The sequence below is a fragment of the Diceros bicornis genome, assembly GCF_020826845.1.
Source record: "Diceros bicornis minor isolate mBicDic1 chromosome 35 unlocalized genomic scaffold, mDicBic1.mat.cur SUPER_35_unloc_2, whole genome shotgun sequence".
Classification (NCBI taxonomy): Eukaryota; Metazoa; Chordata; class Mammalia; order Perissodactyla; family Rhinocerotidae; genus Diceros; species Diceros bicornis.
The window spans coordinates 841,656-862,052 of record NW_026690913.1 but is presented as its reverse complement, the minus strand read 5'-3'; the positions used below and the strand labels follow the sequence as shown (position 1 = coordinate 862,052).

The following is a 20,397-nucleotide window of genomic DNA, read 5'->3' as shown; positions in this document are numbered from 1 at the left end:
TTTGGTATTAACTACTGATTATTAAAGATGCTTTGCAGTATTTTTTAAATCAAGGAGCCGTTGATACGAACTAAAAGTTTAGATTTAATCCAAACATCTTTTAGGACTCATGGAAAACAATTAATATATGGAATGTATACCAAAAGTCATATGTTTTATCAGTAGAATATTATAGGTTGATAGTTTAATTTTTTTGTCTTTACCGTGTCCATCATTAACATAGATTTGTTTTTGTTGTTGTTTTCTGTTTGTTTTTACTGGTTTTAGGGCTGCTTCCTGGAGGTGGTATTATCCATTTCATTATGCACCATTTGCTTCAGACTTTGAAGGTATTGCAGACATGCCTTCTGATTTTGAGAAGGGTACTAAACCGGTAAGCTTGAGTATTTAGAGGCATAACATTTGTAGAATTTTGGCTTAGATAAAAATTCTGTCTTATCTTAAACTTTTTTTCTTTCTTGCAGTTTAAACGACTGGAACAACTTATGGGAGTTTTTCCAGCTGCAAGTGGTAACTTCCTACCTCCATCGTGGCGGAAGCTCATGAGTGATCCTGTGAGTGTCTTAGTTTTTGAGTGTGTTGATAACTGGATTTTTGTCTTACATTTTGCTAGCACTAGTCACAATTGCTTTTGCATCTTATAGTTACAATAGTGAAGTCCAGAAACAAAGTAAAAGTATTTGGATTCCTCTGTATATTTTTTGCTACTTTTTTTTCCCTGCTTTCCTTGGCCATCAGTACCCTACCCAGTAAATAAAATTGATGTGTGTTTGGGAGAAATTCTTATAACAGTCATTTTGTTCTCAGCATACCTGTAAGTCCTTATTTTTATTGGTTCCAGCCATGTGTGGTGGGTACCAGAGCATGAAGGCTGGTTTACCTGCAGTCACCGCTGCGTGTGTTTTGTGTCCTAGCTAGAAAGAGTGACACCCAGCTGAGAAGTAGGAATTATTAGAGTTAATAAACTGTTCACTGTCTTGGGCCCACAGTCGTCAGTTCTAAAATTCTTTTATAATAAGGCCTTTTTATTTTCATCTTTTAAAATAAAATTGTGAATTTTGTTTTTACTAGGCCCGGGATTAGTGACCTGATATCTTAATAACATTTTTTAAAAGGAATGAAACTTCATTTTCTTATCAGGCCTGATAACTCGAATGAAAGTTGTATCAAATTCTTTATAACAGAAATATGTGACTTTTGTTTTGAATCTTTGCTTTTCTCCCTGATACAGGATTCTAGTATAATTGACTTGTACCCTGAAGATTTTGCTATTGATTTAAATGGGAAGAAATATGCCTGGCAAGGTAAAATTTAGACATTATTCCTTTTTGTTAAAATAATTTTCTTCTTTTGGTAAACTGTAAGAAGACATGATTTATGGGATGAAAGAATTTCTGTAAAAGATAAGTATTTTAAAGATTATATGTGAAATTTTGATATTTGTTCATCTAACCTGGGATTAGCAATGATTAACAGTAATTTTAATAGTAGCATTTTGATAAACAGTAAATTGAGTTGAAATAGATTAATGATTATATCTTTTGTCTCCTTTGTGATTAATTAATGGGATGTGGGACATGCTCCTTCCATCAGTAGCTCATTGACACCTTGTGAGGTTGCTGAGAGTTGTAGAAACATGAAGTGTCCATGTGGAGATTCACTTATACTCCATGGAAACTTTTGAAAAAAGTATTAGAAATTTAGTTTAAATACTTGGCATTAATCATTACTTAAAGTTTATTTATTATTTACATATCTATTTTCTCATTCCTTCTGTTCACAGTTTTTGTAAGAATGACAATATAAAATTAGCACTAAATTTAAGGTACTGTTGATCACTCACCAAATGTGTGATGATGACTGAATGTAAAACACAGTGGAGAAGTCTCTCACACAGTGAGCCAACGATTATTTCACACCTAAGCCCCTTTCAGCAAATTATTTTAACCTTTTCTTCCACCATATATTTTTCTAGGATAATCAGCAGTTTGGTAAAATCATGTTTTCACTCTTTTTCCTTTATTATTCCCTGTGATGCAGATGACCAGTAAAATGACTCAAAGAGAATTGTGGCGCAAAGGGGGATAAATAATAATTTATAAATTGAAAATCATTATTTTATGAGATTTTAGGGTTGACTTTTGGTTATGTAGTAACAGAAATTTCATATTACTTTAATGGAATGATAATGAGAATTGCAGCCTATTGATCGGGGTTGTGTAAGTGTTGTGGTTTGTGGTCATATTTTGTTATATGTCAGTGGATTGGGGCCTTAGGTTGTTTTTGAACGTGTTTTGTGGAGGATGTTTTGATTAAACTGGAAGGAGAAGAGACATAGGAGAATGGGAGGCAGTAAAGTAATAGTATAAATACATAAATAAGTAAATATGTTTATGTAAGTGTTTGTTAAATAAATCCTCGCCTAGATTTTTTAAATAAATGAGTAATTGAGTAAATGTATAAGCGTGCAGCTGACTTGCTGAGTGTGTCAGTGTGGTGTGAATCATCCAGAGGAAAAGGAAGGCATGCACAACAGTTACAGTGTCTCCACATCGTTGCCGAGATTTGTTATTTTCTGTTTTTTGATAGTAGCCATCCTAATGGGTGTGCAGTGGTGATCACTGTGTTTTTGCTTTCCGTTTTCCTAATGATTAGTGATGTTGAACCTTTTTTTCATGTGCTTATTGGCTATTTCTGTCTCTCCTTTGGAGAAATATCTGTTCAAGTCCCTAGCCCATTTTTGAATTGGGTTTTTGTTGTATTGTAGGAATACTTTATATATTCTGGACACTAATCTCTTATCAGATATGTGATTTGCATGTATTTTCTCCCATTGTGTGGGTTGTCTTTTCACTTTGTTGATAGTGTCCTTTGATGCACAAAAGTTTTTTTTTTTTTTTTTTTTTTGTGAGGAGATCAGCCCTGAGCTAACATCCGCCAATCCTCCTGTTTTTTTGCTGAGGAAGACGGCCCTGGGCTAACATCGGTGCCCATCTTCCTCCACTTTATATGGGACGCCACCACAGCATGGCTTACCAAGCAGTACTTCGGTGCGCGCCCGGGATCCGAACCAGCGAACCCCAGGCCGCCGCAGCAGAGCGCGCGCACTTAACCGCTTGCGCCACCGGGCCGGCCTCGATGCACAGAAGTTTTTAATTTTGATGAAGTCTAATTTTTGTTGGGCTGTTTGGTGGAGGTTGCCTGTGCTTTTGATGTCATATCCAAGAAATCATTGCCAAATCCAATGTCATGAAGCTTCCTCCCTGTTTTCTTCTAAGAGTTTTCTAGTTTTAGCTTACATTTAGGTCTTTGATCCATCTTGAGTTCATTTTTGTATATGGTATAAAGTAAGGGTCTAATTTCATTCTTTTGTGTGTGGATGTCCATTTTCCCAGCACCATTTGTTGAAAAGACTGCCCTCACCCCATTGAATGGTCTTGGCACCCTTGTTGAAAGTCATTTGACCATGTATGTGAGGGTTTATTTTTGGGCTCTCTATTCACTTGGTCAATATGTCTGTTCTTGTGCCAGTCAGTACCGAACTGTTTTAATGACTGTATCTTTGTAGTAAGTTTTGAAATCAGGAGGTGGGTGTCCTCCAACTTTATTTTTATTTTTTAAGATTGTTTTGGCTATTTGTGGTCTCTTGAGATTCCATATGAATTTTAGGATGGGTTTAAACTCAGACCTTTAATATTTCTGTATTTTTGTATGTTATATAAATATTTTTATTTATTAGACTGTAGCAAGAAGACATCTTTCTTGAGGTAAAATTTAGTACTATTCGGAGATAGTCATTTCTGCATATGTCTTTAAAACTTATCGGAAGTCATGATAATAAGTTCTTGTCTAAGTTGAGTACATCTTATTTTTTTTTTTAATTTTTCTTTTTAATTTATTTATTTTTCCCCCAAAGCCCCAGTAGATAGTTGTATGTCATAGTTGCACATCCTTCTAGTGGCTGTATGTGGGACGCGGCCTCAGCATGGCCGGAGAAGCAGTGCATCGGTGCGCGCCCGGGATCCGAACCCCGGGCCGCCAGTAGCGGAGCGCGCGCACTTAACCGCTAAGCCACGGGGCCGGCCCAAGTTGAGTGCATCTTAAAATGATAGAAGATAAAATATATCTGCGTACTTTTTCAACATTTATTGAACATATGTTCTTGCAATGTTGTGTTTTCATAATATTTGCTTAGTATGTATTAAAGGAATATAGCATAGTCATTTCAAACACTGTATTTTCTACATAAACAGAGAATTTAGGTAATTTGATCAAAGTCACACAGTGGCAGCACTGAGATCTGAACCTGGAGAGTATGACCCCTGTGTTTACCTAAGTATTACCACTACTTGGGCTACCTCTGTGTTGTTGAGAGGATTAAATGAGCTAATGCGTGTAACATAGTAAATCAGTGGGAAAAAAGTAGGAAAAAGTAGCTGCTGTTATCATTTTTACTATCAGCTCACTCTCAGGCACCACCATTATCACATCTGGGTGTAAGACATTCCTTCCTACCCTGGCCAGGAAGACTGATTTGTTGCTTAATAACCTTATTGCTGTCATTAGCACTGCAGGTTGCTTACTGTTTGGAGTTAGATTCTGGAGTTGATATTGAAGGAAAGTCTTTCTGATGATTTGTTTAAATCCTAAATCTAGTAGGTAGAAAACAAAAGCTAGATAATGTAGTTTTGCATGATACAGATTTTGTTAAGTGTATGACTAAATAGAACTTAACCACTGCCTAGGTTTTTTCTACATAAGTGTTTACCGGTAATTGATAAATAGCCTTACTCAGATGATGGATGTTAATAATCCTTGAAATCACTTTTTGGACCTTCAGAATTCACACTAGAACCTAGTTTCTTTTGAACTTTAAAAAATCTATATATTCCCCTACTAGGTAGTAAAATTGAACATGTTTCCTAATTTTGAAAATATGGTAGCTAAATAATTTAAAGACATCTTTGGAAACCTTTCATTTCTCATCATTTTAAGGGGAACAGTCACAAATACAGCAGTTTTGAGTGGCAGTGGTTTCAAAATTATTTAGCTCTAGTCAGCATTTCTCGTTATTTATCTTAAAATTTTTATTTAGCCAAAATACTATTTATAATATATATAATAATATACAGCAGAATATATATATGCTTCAATAACTTTGCATGTTTTTGTAGTAATAGATAATTGTATTCCAGTGTGATTCTTTGAAAATTATGCGTGTAGGTCCAAGTAATGACCTTAATTCCAGCACACTCCAGAGGACAGTTTTCAGCCTAAAAAATGAACAGCCACTATTCTACATGCCCTCCTGGGGACAAAGTTATTTAAACAAGTCTAAAAATTTTTTGTATATAAATTAATTATTAGGTTTTTTTTTTAAATAATTTTATTTCTTTATTTATTTTTCCCCAAAGCCCCAGTAGATAGTTGTATGTCATAGTTGCACAGCCTTTTAGTTGCTGTATGTGGGATGCGGCCTCAGCATGGCCGGAGAAGCAGTGCGTCGGTGCACGCCCGGGATCCGAACCCGGGCCGCCAGCAGCAGAGCGCATGCACTTAACCACTAAGCCACGGGGCCGGCCCTAATTATTAGGTTTTAAAACGTAAACAGAATACTATGCAATTTTAGAGCTGAAAGAGATGTTCCACATATTCCAGTTGAACAGACCTTCTGAGTATTTTGGTTGAATGATCTCTTTTTACAAAAGAAGAAACCAAGTCCTAGAAAGATAAAGGGATATGCTCAAGCCCTTAGGAGATTACTGGCTTGCCCGAAGGCATCCTAGTAAATAAGTAAGGTGAGAACATAGACCGGCGTCCAGGTGGCCACTTGTTCATTTAATTTAAAAATTTTGTCATCACAGAGTAAAGATTCAGCAAACGTGGTTTTCCATATGAACCCTTTTAAAGATGGAAAAGAAATAGAATTTTTTCTTCTACCACCACGGGGAAGTATTTCTATCTGAAATTTGGCTAAATAGAGTTCAGTTCCAAAATGTTTTTATCTCAGCAGGGAAATTCTACTAGAAATGTTTATATGGACCAACGGTAGTTGAAATTTAGGTGATCCTAATAGCTGTGCCGCTTGGTGTGCATTTGTCTCCCCAGGTGTTGCTCTGTTGCCGTTCGTGGATGAGCGAAGTCTGCGAGCTGCCCTAGAAGAGGTATACCCAGACCTCACTCCAGAAGAGAGTAAGAATCATACTTCCACTTGGTCGACATTGAGTCTGTGTAATAGAGACTTTACATTTCCTTGTAAAATTAGACCTTTTTTTTCATTTGTCAAATTTCCCATAAAGGGGGCATAAATCATTGATTTTACTTCTTTATGACAAAAGTTAACTTTGCTTCTTAAAATTTATTATTCATAAGTTGCATAGTAATTAAATAAAATTTTTTAACTTACAAGTGTTTGTTAAATTTATTAAAAAGCAATACTTCAAGAATATCTTCTGACTTTTTGATTCTTTTTTTTTTTTTTGGTGAGGAAGATTAACCTTGAGCTAACATCTGTTGCCAGTCCTCCTTTTTTTGCTGAGCACGATTGGCCCTGGGCTAACATGCGTGCCCATTTTCCTCTACTTTATACGTGGGACACCTGCCACAGCATGGCTTGATAAGTGGTGCATAGGTCTGCGCCCAGGATCCGAAACTGTGAAACCCTGGGCCACCAAAGTGGAGTGTGCTAATTTAACCACTGCAGCACCCAGCAGGCCCAAGACTTTGATTCTTGTATCATATGCATACACAAAAGTATTTTTGCATGTTGGGAGGGTATTATTAATTTCCTCCATCTCCCTTCTTCCCTTCATCCCCAGCAAATAACAATAACTTTGCTTGAAAGGTTAGGTTGAAACAAAAGCATTTGCCCTCATATTGCTAACTTGAAATGTTATTTTACACAAAAAGTGGCATTTTGTCGTTAATACTGACTGTTAAAAGTATTGGGAAATTGTAAAGCTGGGCTTTGTTGGAAACTTTATTTAATACTAGTATAATAAACCTATAGAAATAATTATGAACCTTCCATAGAATAATCTTTGTTATTAGATGATGCAATTTATTTGTATTTCCTCAGAGACTGTCTATATGTTTCTTTTTTTTTTTTGTGAGGAGATCAGCCCTGTGCTAACATCCGCCAATCCTCCTCTTTTTTTGCTGAGGAAGACGGCCCTGGGCTAACATCTGTGCCCATCTTCCTCCACTTTATATGGGACGCCGCCACAGCATGGCTTGCCAAGCAGTGGGTCGGTGCGCGCCCGGGGTTCCGAACCAGCGAACCCCGGGCCGCTGCAGCGGAGCACGCGCACTTAACCGCTTGCGCCACCGGGCCGGCCCCTATATGTTTCTTATAGTAAGAAATTAAATTCTGTATAAATAAGAAAACTTTGTCCCTTATCTTGCAAGACTATATTCAGGTATCTTTTAGGGATAATTTTTTCTGATAGTCATTGATCTTCAAAACTTTATTGTCAAAGCTTTGTTTCTTCTACAGAGATGCATCACACGTTTAGGTCTATTATTTTTTGTAAACTTTATAATTAAGTTTTTAAAATTTAGGTGCTTCCTATTTTACTCTCATAAAAGTTGCTTTTTTAGGTATAATTGTTAGATCTTTATTCTTTTCTTACTTTCCCCCAGCTGGAAGAAATAGTCTTGGAGGCAATGTCTTATTTGTGAGGAAACATCACCCACTGCACGACTTCATTTTAGAGCTGTATCAGACAGGTTCCACAGAGGTATGGTCTTTTTTTGCCATCATGAAGTGTTTTCAGTTAGTATAATTATTTGGTTAATTAATTGAGAATGCATTTAAAAATTTTTGGTAAAGTAGAAAAAAAAATTTACCATTTTAACTGTTTTTAAGTATATAAAATTCTGTGGCATTAAGTCCATTCACGATGTTGTGCAACCATCACCACTATCCATTTCCAGAACTTTTTCATCTTCCCAGATAGAAACTGTATACCCATTAAACAATATTAAACAATACTTCTCCATTCTCTGCTCCTCCCAGCCTCTAGTAATCCCTCTTCTATTTGCTGTCCCTATGAATTTGCCTCTTCTTGGTACCTCATATAAGTAGAATCATGCAATATTTGTCCTCTTGTGTCTGGCTTATTTCACTTAGCATAATGTATTCAGGGTACATCCATGTTGTAGCATGTGTCAGAATTTCATTCCTTTTATGGCTGAATAATACTCCATTTTGTGTACATACGCCATTTTGTTTATCCATTCATCTGTTGATGAGAACTTGGGTTGTTTCCACTTTCTGGCTATTAAGAATAATGCTACTGTAAACATCGGTGTCCAAGTATATATTTGAGTCCCTGATTTCCATTCTTTTGGATATATAATCAGGAATGCGTTTTTCCACAGCCAGTGGGTGTACCACCTGAACTATGTCATGGGATTCAAGGAAAGTTTTCTTTGGATGAGGAAGCCATTCTTCCAGATCAGTAAGCATTCATTTGTGTCTAATTGGGTCAACTAGGAGGAAGTTTAGTTAGCATCTTTTTCCTTGTTGCCTAAATGTTTTATTTTCTAGTAATAGTGAGGAAACAAAATAACAACAACAGAAATCTGCTGGGCTAAAAAAGACTTGGCGTCAAAGCCCAGCTCTTCAGCGTAGTAGCTCTGTCAGAGCTGTGACATGTCTGAGCTGTGACATGTCTGACAGAGCTACTGTGTTAAAGAGCTGGGCTTTGATGCCAAGTGCAGGGAGCCCTGGAGGTCCCTAGGGAGATCCACAAGGTCAAAACTATTTCCATAATAATACTAAGATGTTATGATCTTATTTCCTTTTGTTGCTCTCTTTCTTTCTTGGTTGTACAGTGGAGTTTTCCAGAGGCTAAATGTAATGTGATATCTCAAGGGACTGAATCAGAAGCAGATAAGAGAATCCATCTCTTAAGATAGATATCAAGCCAGATATTAAAAAAATTTTCAAAAATGTAAAACAATGACACTTCTCATTTATTTTTGTTTTACTTTGTAAAATAGTTTTTCATAAAAAAACATTATGTTGACTAAATATCTGTGTATGTTGTGTAATCTATTACTGTTATCTTTAAATTAGTATTTTTAAAAGATTTTCAGATTTCTTAATTAATTTCTTAATTTTCAATTAAAATTAACCTTAATTTTTAATAGGTAAATACTGATTGACATAACCAACATAAACAAGAGCTCTTTGAGGTCCTCAGTTTTTAAGAGTGTAAGGGGGTTCTGAGATCAGAGTTTGAGAACTGCTGCTCAAGGGTGTATATCGAGGAATAGAATTTTGCTAATGAAAGATGTATCTTCATCTTTTCTGGATAATGTCGGGTGGTTTTCCAAAGTGATTACACTATTTTATAATTTCAGTGACTGTGAGAGATCTTGTTGCTGTACATTCTTGCAAACCCTTGAAATTGTCACTGCCTTAGTTTTTGTCAATCTAGTGGATGCCTATTGGCACCTTGTGGTTACAGTTGTGTTTCTCTGATTCCTAATGAAATTGAATGCCGTGTGGTATATTTATTAACCGTTTGATTTTCCTCATTTATGAAGTACCTATTCTCTTTTTCTATTCACTTGTCTGTTCCCCCAACCCCTCCTCATGGTTTGTTGGTATACTTTACAAATTCTGGTATAAGCCCTTTGCCCATAATAGTTTTCTGTTAATGAGCTTACAAACAAGGAAGATGGGGTCCTTTTTTAAAGATATAAATGATCATATTTTGTTGGTGCATTTTAATGATTTCTCTTTCCTAAAGCAACATCTTACTTCCACTTAGCAAAAAGGTTACAATTTACGAATAGATAATTCTTCTCTTCTTTCTCTTTAGAATAGTGTGTTCTTCTGTTCCCATGTTACGGGATCTGACACAGAATGCTGCAATCAGGTCAGTTTTCCAAAATACGTGACATTTGCCCAAAACACAGCTCTGAGCTTGCAGATAAGTTTAAGAAGACCTCCGATTCACGAGGAAATGGCAGCTATTATTCCACCAGTGCTTTGAGATTGGAGAGTCCCTGTATTGCAGACCTCAGAGCAGAGCCTCTTGACTTTAAATTATGTGTATTGTTAAGGTTACTGATGTAACAAGCTTGTTTCTCAGCTTTCTGGTTTCCCCTGACAACTTCCAATTCTTCCGGGATTAGGCAAGTGGGAGGTAGGAAGTAGGAGTTTCTAGGGATAGTTTGCTATATAGGAGCAAACAGACCTCTACAGCCCAGAGGCCCACACAGCGTCACTGTATTATAACAGGTTGTTTTAATTATGTTATAGTTGTGGCCCTGCAGAGTTTAAAAAGCAGACTGTTATATACTTGATCTTGGTTAAGTTGAGATAGAATGAATTTGTGGAAATTTTTATCAATAATTATTATAAACTTAAAGGGGTAATTTCTGCTATCTGAATAACTTATTTATAGTTCATTTCTTCAATGGTAATAGCATTTTCTATTGAGCAAAAATCATGTAAAATGTAATATGACTTTAGAATAAAAATCAACAAACTTACCTACTCATTTGTGTAATTATTGTGTATAATTACTAATCTTGATGGCAGGGTTTATGTTGTCATTTTCTTCAATCTTTAGGCAAGACTAAGGCAAACACATTCTAGTAATTCAAGTGTTTCATAGAAGCCTGCTTGGGAAGGCTATTCCTGAATCCTCCTTTCCCGCTCATTGTTGCTTTCACTCTCAAGAAATAGTTTAGATTCTACTTAGATTTCTCATTGTGAAGTATAGGCATATTTATTTTCCTGTCTTTAATGGATTTAGATAGCAACTGCGATTCTAGAAAGTCTTTTATTTCAAGAAAACTGTGGGGAATTTGGAAAATCTTCCTAGATGAGTTGCTTTGATTTATCTTCACACACAGTTTTGTTTATCTTGACACACAATTTGTCCTGACTCTTTGTGTTTGGGCTCTTTTGTTGAGGGTGGAGTTCAGAATTGTAAGCTGTGCTCCTGCACCCGCCACGAACAGTCTGGCTCTGACAGATCCGGTGTGGACACTGCCGATTAATGCTTGGGGTCTGTGGCTGGCAGTGGTGCTGCGGCCCAGTGAATCCCACTGGTTCCCTCTTTGGATTGTCACTTGTTTGCTTGTGCTCCTCAATTTTTCTGCATGTTTTCGAGGGCCTTCCTCCCCAGCCCTTTGGAAATGGTTAATTCTACTTAACTTTCTAATTAGTTAGAGAGACTTGCCCAAGGGAAGAGTTACAAAATTGACAGATCCTGCAGTTTTTGTTTGTATGATGTTATTGTTGTTGGTTTTTTTCCTGAGCCTGAAGGGACCTTGGGTATTATTTGGCGTCCACTGTGTTCACAAGATTGTTAAATTTATAAAACAAATCCCAGGTCTAGGTGCATATTTAGGTATATATTGAAAATAACTTCATAATAAAATTGATCTGAGTTAATTTCCGAGATTTGTGAAAGACCAAAGTTAACTTTGACTTTATGAGGGATTTTCAGTGTTTTCTCTGAGGGGTAATGTTGAGGCTGAGATCCAGTTTACTGCAGTTTTGTGTGTGTTTGTTTAGAGGCTTGTACATCCCAGTGTTGTGTTTGCTTTATAAACGAAAATCTGAGAATGCAGCCTCCAGTGCCAATTGCCAGTTATTTCTCTCTATTTTGACTCCTGGCACTTTTTTCCCTTCTCTGTTTGCATATGGTATTCCATTCCATAGTTGAGAAGTTGTTTCCTCAGGTTGAATTTAGGTGGGTTCTTCCCATTACATTAAATCTTATCTGTAGTGTTGAGAAAGTATATTATAGACGTTATTGAAGTGTCTTAAGTTCACAGAAGGATCCTTAGAGCATACAGTAGGCTGTAACCTAGGAGATCTTTTTTTCTGTAATTCTGATTCCATAAATCATTCAATGTGTTAGTAACTCCACTTTGAATAGAACTGAGCTATCTCCCTTACTTTTCCTCATCCTGCTCTTCACCATTGTCATTTGCTTAGACATAATATTTTTAGAATAATTCTTTGTTAACTTTTAATATGTAAAACCTGCATATGATTTTAAAATGACAGAAAAGTTATCTTCCCAGTGCAGCAAGCAGAATTTTCTGTTCCTCTGGAGGAGTACACACACGCGCACACACATACACCCCTTTGTTCTACCTCAAACTCAGTACTCCAGACTGACGTCTTTGTCCTGTGCCCGTCCCCAGTTCTCCTTGCCAGTCTCTCCTTTGTGTCCCTGGGCCTCCTGTTTCCCCAGTTGCCCAGACTTGGGAGCCCAGTATATGCTTTGGCTTCTTGCTCTGCGTTACTCCCTTTGTCTACACCACTGTTGTGGAGTATTTTTCTCTTTCACATTATGTTTCGTGTGTGGCTCTTCCCAGTGAGCCTGTGTTGTCTCTCTTCTCCTGAATGACTGTGGTGACCTCGCAGCGGCTTTATTTGAGTCCACCTTCCCCCTGAGTCTATTGGCTTGTCTTTCTCAAACACAACTGGCCCTCGGAAATCTTTGGTTGCTCTGTAGTGCTGGTGCAATTACACTCGTTTGCTTTTTCAATGAAGGCCTTTTATAATTTGGCAGAGCCCTAGCTCTGTGTCTGAATCCCCACAGTTCTTCAAGGACACTTGTTCCTTGCTACCCAGGTGGGTCCCTTCGGTATCCCATTGACCTCTATGCCTTCCTCCCATGTTTGGAATGTTCTTCCCCTTTGTAGCCTTCATTGCTTTTCTTATCTTCCAAAAGGTAATCTATAATTTGTGTCATCTTTATATTAGTTATTTTCATCAGTAGCGTTGTTAGGTTTTCTTTTTCTCTCATAGCACCTAGCATAGTTTTAAATCCATGTAAAAGCTCATTTGTTCATAGTGTTGGAACCAGTGTTTGCTAAAGTCTTCTAAGAGCCTAAACTTATTTCTTCAGAGGAGTGTTTTCAAACTTTCTGTATTCACCTTTGGATGAATCAGGCAAAGGAGAGAATGTTTCATCTCTTCAAGGAGATTTTTAAAAATGTCATGTGTGTGAAGATAGATTTTTCATATGACCGTTACTGCAGTGTGTGTGAGGCTCGTGGTTGCCGAGCAGATGACTGAGAACCAGACGCCTGCAGGAGGCGGAGCACATGCAGCCAGGAGCAGACTCCATGGTGGACAGCACTGGGGGAGGTGACCCTTCCCTGCGTGTGACACTTCACAGCACGCTGAGCTGTTAACCTCTTCTGATGAAATGTCGGAAAATGCATCTTAAGTCCTATAAAACTCTTTAAGTGTTTTAAAATATCAAGTCTATGAATTGTGGAATTTTCCCTGCCAGAACAGCTTGCCTTGGTGTTGCTGATGTAGCTTTACTCGTGGAGTGTATCTGGGAAAGGTAGAGTAAAAGTGAAACTTGATATTCGGGATTCTCTGCTTTCTGTGTGAAGTGTGCTAGTATTCTCAAACAATAATGGTACTTAAAATAGCATTTCTAAGGCTAATTCTTAAAGTGAATTGAATCAGAAAAAGGTGTCGTACATTCTTTTCCTTTTCTATTGAGACTTGCTCCAGTATTTTCTTACTAATAGTGTTTAAAGTGCTACTTGTGATACAAATAAAAGCACTGTTCAGTTTCCTTATTTTCAACCATGCTTAGGTTTTAAATTTTTATTTATTTTGTCCTGGGTGTGTTTATGAAGACAGACTCCTTTTAGGTTGAGCCAGCAACTGATCAAAGAAGAATCAGTAAATATATATGCACTGTTCAGTACTGCCTCGGATAAATGTAAGATGCGTAAGGGATACTAAAACGTATGCAGTATGTTTCCCATAAAAATAATTCATAATAAGAGATGCGTTCAGTGTTCAACTACAGTGGCCACACGAGGTTCATGATGGACAGGAATGTGGTTGGATGATGTCTGGTAGGTAGTCGCCTGAGGATTCAGTAAGGTATCATGAAAAATTCTGGGAATAAGTGGAGTGAGGCTGGGTTATGAAGGACCTGGATAGATTGTCATAGGCAGTTTGACTTGATGTAAACTTGGTTTAGACCATTTGTTGGTTATTGAATTTGAACAGCACAGGGAAATTTTAAGAAAATTCTGAATGCAAAATATATTAGAATTGCAGCGAGAACTAAGGTAGAGATTAGCTAGAGCGCACAAGAATGGAGACAAGCAATCCCAAATATAATTAAAGGCTCTGAATAGAATAGAATAGAATGTATACCAACATAGTTAGATAGAAATAGGAATCCACAGATTTTTGCTAATTCAGAGGAGAACCTCAGACTGGGAAGAATGTTTAGAGTAATGATGAGGACTACAAGTGCTTCTAAAGACTATCACATAACACTGTATATTTAACAGTGTACATGAGAATAAAAACAACACAAAAATTCTCATCAGAAAAAATAATTTTAAGTTTTAAAACATTTAGAAAGCATTATGTATTCAGAATGCTGATGCCATTCCTATGAGTGGATAGGATTTAAGATGAGGCACCTTTCTTGACATCAGTGAATTGGCCTCCTAACACTGTAACTAATCTAGAGAAATTTATTTAATTTCTGTTTATATGGAGACAGGAGTTTTCTTTCTCTGAATTTCAATAGGATGACATTTTCAACCACTACTCGGGCTGCTTTTTCATGTATAAAATGTGTGTGAGAGGTGGGGCTGAATGAGAGTTTAGATAACCTCTACTACTCGATAACACCCCAGAAATTAATGATTCCATCTATATGATAGTGTACATTTGAGTGGTAATTCAGGGAGCTCACCTGCTTGCACTTTAAATGCCAAACCGTTTCCTCCTGACTCTCTGATATATATATATATATATATTTGTGTGTGTGTGAGGAAGATCAGCCCTGAGCTAACATCCGTGCTAATCCTCCTCTTTTTGCTGAGGAAGACCGGTTCTGAGCTAACATCTACGTCCAATCCTCCTCCTTTTTTTTCCCCCCAAAGCCCCAGTAGATAGTTGTACATCATAGTTGCACATCCCTCTAGTTGCTGTATGTGGGATGTGGCCTCAGCATGGCCTGAGAAGCGGTGCGTCGGTGCGCGCCCAGATCTGAACCCGGCCGCCTGTAGCAGAGCCCGCGCACTTAACCGCTAAGCCACAGGCCGGCCCCTGACAGTCTGATATTGATGATAGGAGGAAAAGCCCAAGAAGATGAGTAAGTTGCTTCGTGTTGTGAATGCAATGATTTAGGGATGCAGCAAAATTTAGTTGCATGAGAACAGCTTTCACAGCTGTCAGAAGTAGGCAAATCTGATACTTACCTAATTCACTGACCAAGAACTAATCACAACCGCTTTGAGTCTCGGTTTCCTCACCTCTTAAGTGGGGACACAGGAATAAACCCTACTTCAAATGCGGATACTGAGTGTCAAATGGAATATTATATACTAGTGTTTAGCAGGGAGTCTGGACATAGGAAACGGCAAGTGAGAACTGCTGGCACCACTGCTGTTCATATTATGGATGTCAATATTAATAATTATAATGATGATTGTCTTAAATAGTTTTCTGTTGTTGTCTCTTGATTTCCCATGGAGAGAGGTGTACACACATTTCCCCATCAGCAGGAGTTCAGCACCCCACTCAGTGTGTAGGTGTGCCATATCCATGGGGGTTGAGCCCTGCAGACACAGCCACAATCATAGCTGGGGTCCCATAGCCAAAAGGATACAGAAGCCTCTTCTTGAGTCTTTTTGTGCTGGTGTAGTTGGCCACTTTGAGGTTCCTAACGGTGAGGAGGAGCTGCTGTCCTTCCAGGAGCATCCAGGCGAAGGAGGCCAAGTAGAGCTAGTGCAACACCCTCGCGATGATGGAGCACAGCACCTGGAGGGGAGGGGAGAGTCACTGGAGTGCCTGATGGGCACAAAGAGCACACCACCTGCTACTCCTCAGGGCTGTCTCGGGCTGTCTCGGGACACATTTAGTGGGAGAAGTTTGCTTAGCCTTCTTTTTTTTTTTTTTTTTATAATTTTATTTATTTATTTTTCCCCCAAAGCCCCATTAGATAGTTGTATGTCATAGCTGCACATCCTTCTAGTTGTTGTATGTGGGACGCAGCCTCAGCATGGCCGGAGAAGCAGTGCGTTGGTGCACACCCGGGATCCGAACCCAGGCCGCCAGTAGCGGAGCGCGCGCACTTAACCGCTAAGCCACGGGGCCGGCCCTGCTTAGCCTTCTTTGAATGTCCTTCTTTTGTTTAGATTTGTTGGCAAATAAATCTAGGATGTAATTTTATTCCCACTGTAGCATCACAGTTGAACTACTGAAGAGAGATATAAACTTAGAAACAGTAAATTTACAAATAAATTTCACAATTTATATTTGTAACTATAAAATATTGACACAGGACAAGGAAAGTATTCAATGTGTTAGAGGTTTAAGAACTAAAATAATCCCCGTTGTCTGCCTCCTTAGGTGGGCTGGCATTGAGTCTGAAGTCTTCTTCTAGAAAGACGTGATTCCTGCCCCAACTACAAAGGTTTACAAAAACCAACTCTTCTGGAAAACTTGTGGCCAGCTAATCCCCCTGTGTGTCTCATTCCTATCACACTTGATCATTGTTTGAAATGTTTCATTTATTATTTTCCATGCTCTCATTCCCACATGACTCCATGTTTCCTCAGCCCAGACCCAACCACTTTGTGCCTCACTTCCCTCAAAACGGTTCCCCTGGCCCTGTGAATTTCCTGCCACATCTTTACTGAACTCTCCTCCAGCTCCTTGATTTTCCTCAAATCTGATTCTCCTTTGGAGATGCTACTTCCCCTGCATCTATCTTAAGTAGATATCTCTTCCATGTAGACTGTGCGCCTTAGGGTCTAAAAGTGGGTCAGTTCTCTTTTTACTCATTAACACAATTTCCTGTCTATTATTCCTGCACAGAAAATCCTGCCATCCAGCTCCAGCTGTGTCATCCTTCACCCTTTCTTATCCTTGGCACTTCCTAATTACTGAGTGACTCCTGTTCTGCTTTTACAATTTGAGTGCCTGCCCAGTTTCTGCCATTGTCCTGGATAAATTCAGTATCCAATGCCTTGGTTTCTAAATTTCTTGACCTCTTACCTACAATGATCTACATTTCACTTTGAACGCCTAATTCCACAGCCACACCATACTCCTTGCCATTAAATTCAGACATTCTTCTTTCTAAACTTGTCCTTCCAGGTTTTTAAACGTGCAGTGACACCAAACATCCTTGTTCTTAAACTTTGCCAAGACATCGGGCTTGATCCTTGTGCTTTCTCCACACTAGTCTATTCCTTCTTTTGTTCATCTCCTTCCCTGTCTATCCTAGACCTCAACTTATACTGCTTCAGCCAGTCTTGGCAATTATATTCAACTCCCTTGCTTTTTTTATTTTTTAACTTTTTGTTTATTGCAGTAACATTGGTTTATAACATTGTAAAAATTTCAGGTGTACATCATTGTACTTCTGTTTCTGCATAGATTACATCATGTTCACCACCAAAATACTAATTACAACCCATCACCACACACATGTACCGAATTATCCCTTTCACCCTCCTCCCTCCCCCCCTTCCCCTCTGGTAACCACCAATCCAATCTCTGTCCCTATGTGTTTGTTTATTTTTGTTGTTATCTACTACCTAATGAAGGAAATCCTACGGTATTTGACCTTCTCCCTCTGACTTATTTCACTTTGCATTATACCCTCAATGTCCATCCACGTTGTCACAAATGGCTGGATTTGATCGTTTCTTATGGCTGAGTAGTATTCCATTGTGTATATATACCACATCTTCTTTATCCATTCGTCCCTTGATAGGCACTACAATGAGATATCACCTCACGCCCGTCAGAATGGCTATAATAAACAAGACAGGAAACAACATGTGTTGGAGAGGATGTGGAGAGAAGAGAACTCTCATACACTGCTGGTGGGAGTGCAAACTGGTGCAGCCACTATGGAAAACAGTATAGAGATTCCTCAAAAAATCAAGGATAGAACTACCATATGATCCAGCTATTCCACTGTTGGGTATTTATCCAAAGAACTTGAAAACACCAATTTGTAAAGGTACATGCACCCCTGTGCTCATTGCAACTCCCTTGCTTTTTAATTCTTTTATGAAACTCAATTGGTAAAACTCTATTACCAGATAAGCCTAACTTTCTGCCTCCTTTATTCCGATTAAGATACTGCCTAAGAACTAAAATAATGTATAGTTTTTTATGGTCTCTGACTAAAATGTGTTAACGCTGTGTAGAAATTCTTCTACATTTCCTTTTTCTTTTCTGTTTTTTGTTTGTTTGTTTATTGTGGTAACATTGGTTTATAACATTGTATAAATTTCAGGTGTACCTCATTATACTTCTATTTCTGCGTGGATTCCATCATGTTCACATGTTCACCACCCAAATACTAATTATAATCCATCACCACAGACATGTGCCTAATTATCCCTTTTGCCCTCCTCCCTGCGCCTTTCCCCTCTGGTAACCACCAATACAATCCCTGTCTCTATGTGTTTGTTTGTTGTTGTTATTGTCTACTACTTAATCTGTGAGATCATACGGTATTTGACCTTCTGCTTCTGACTTATTTCACTTTGCATAATACACTTAATGTCCATCCATGCTGTCATAAATGGCTGGATTTCTTCATTTCTTATGGCTGAGTAGTATTCCAGTGTGTATATATACCACATCTTCTTTATCCATTCGTCCCTTGATGGGCACTTAGGTTGCTTCCAAGTCTTAGCTGTTGTGAATAACGTTGCAGTGAACACAGGGGTGCATGTATCTTTACGCATTGGTGTTTTCACGTTCTTTGGATAAACCCAGCAGTGAAATAGCTGGATCATATGGTAGTTCTATCCTTAATATTTTGAGGAATCTCCATACTGTTTTCCATAGTGGCTGCACCAGTTTGCACTCCCACCAGCAGTGTATGACAGTTCCCTTCTCTCCACATCTTCTCCAACACTTGTTGTTTCCTGTCTTGTTGATTATAGCCATTCTGACAGGCGTGAGGTGATATCTCATTGTAGTTTTGATTTGCATTTCCCTGATAGTTAATGATGTTGAACATCTTTTCATGTGCCTGTTAGCCATCTGTATATCTTCTTTGGAGAAATGTCTGTTCAGGTCTTTTGCCAATTTTTTAAGTGGGTTTTTAGTTTTTTTGTTGTTGAGATGCATGAGTTCTTTGTATATTTTGGAGATTAACCTCTTATCAGATGGATGGTTTGCTAATATCTTCTCCCAGTAGTTAGATTGTCTTTTTGTTTTGTTGGTGGTTCACTTTGCAGTGCAAAAGATTTTTAGTTTGATGTAGTCCCATTTCCCCAGTACCCTCCAAAGTGAAAACCTCGTTTTTGTTCTCTATCCTGCCTCTTAGTCTTGCTTGGGTCCCCCTGTCTGTTGTTAGTCGTGGTTCTTCTCTTGGGCACCTTCTGAAATGCATTTAGATATTATCAAGTCTCTTTCATTTTACTAAAACCAAATACCTCGCTGGTCTCAAGTTCTGCTCCAGGTTCATCCCCGTCTCCTCCTCCCTCTTCAAGAGTGCTGCCTTCTCCTTTCCCTCTTCCCTCCACAGCCCATTCGGTCCTCAGCCCTCCCCCAGCACCACCCGGCTTCTGCCTGACTACTGCTCTTCCGCAGCTTCCACCAGATCCACCAATGGCCACTTTTGGGTTTGACCATAGAAACTGTTCACGCTTTATTGTCTTGAGCCATTGCAACATTTGACACTTAAAACTCTTCCCTCCCTGGCTGTGCTCTATCTTCTTTTTTTGCTTTGTTTTGCCTGTCCTTCAGAATTTCATCCTCAATACCCTTCTCATTCTGCATCATTATTCCCAAGAGTTTTCATCCTCTCCCTGGTTTCCATTACCTCCAGTTGGTGTGCTAATTATTTCCAGGTGTATTCTTGCCTGAGCACTAGATCTATGGAGGGAATTGTCCTCTAACCACTTCAATTTGAATCTGCCAAGGACATCTCAACATGTCTCAAAGGGATCTGATCTAATGAGCTCCTTACACTGTATTCTGTGAACAGGACAATCATCCATCCATTCCATTGGCCAAACCTGCATTCTGGGTGTCACTCCTGATAACTTCCCCAACCTCATCCTCCACATCCCAGCAGTGAGTAAGTGCTGTAGATTCTGCATCTTCTCTCACACTCAAATCCATTCAATTTCCTTCTTAGTTGCCACCACCTTAGAGCAGTTTTCAGCCTTGAACGTTTCTCTACATTCTGTTTATTCAGGTTTAAAGGCTAAGATACCACACAACACCCAGAACACCTGGAAGGTGGTATTGCCTCCTCCTCAATCCCAGCATATATTCCGTGTTAGTGGCTCTCAGTATGGTCCCTGGACCATCAGCATCAATATGACCTGGTAGCTTGTTATAAATATAGGTTCTCAGACTCTATGCCAGACCTACTGGATCAT

The 20,397-nt window shown here is 38.6% G+C and overlaps 1 protein-coding gene across 1 annotated transcript; it reads left to right on the top strand.

The window, feature by feature from the left end:
- The first annotated feature begins 469 nt into the window (after positions 1–469).
- On the top strand, positions 470–16,932 carry LOC131402263 (5'-3' exoribonuclease 2-like). Its single transcript, XM_058537119.1, has 6 exons — positions 470–554; positions 1,232–1,304; positions 6,109–6,192; positions 7,642–7,739; positions 8,383–8,462; positions 16,388–16,932. The coding sequence occupies exons 1-6, from the start codon at positions 486–488 to the stop codon at positions 16,419–16,421; spliced, it is 438 nt and encodes a 145-aa protein (XP_058393102.1). The 5' UTR covers positions 470–485; the 3' UTR covers positions 16,422–16,932.
- The last annotated feature ends 3,465 nt before the right edge of the window (positions 16,933–20,397 follow it).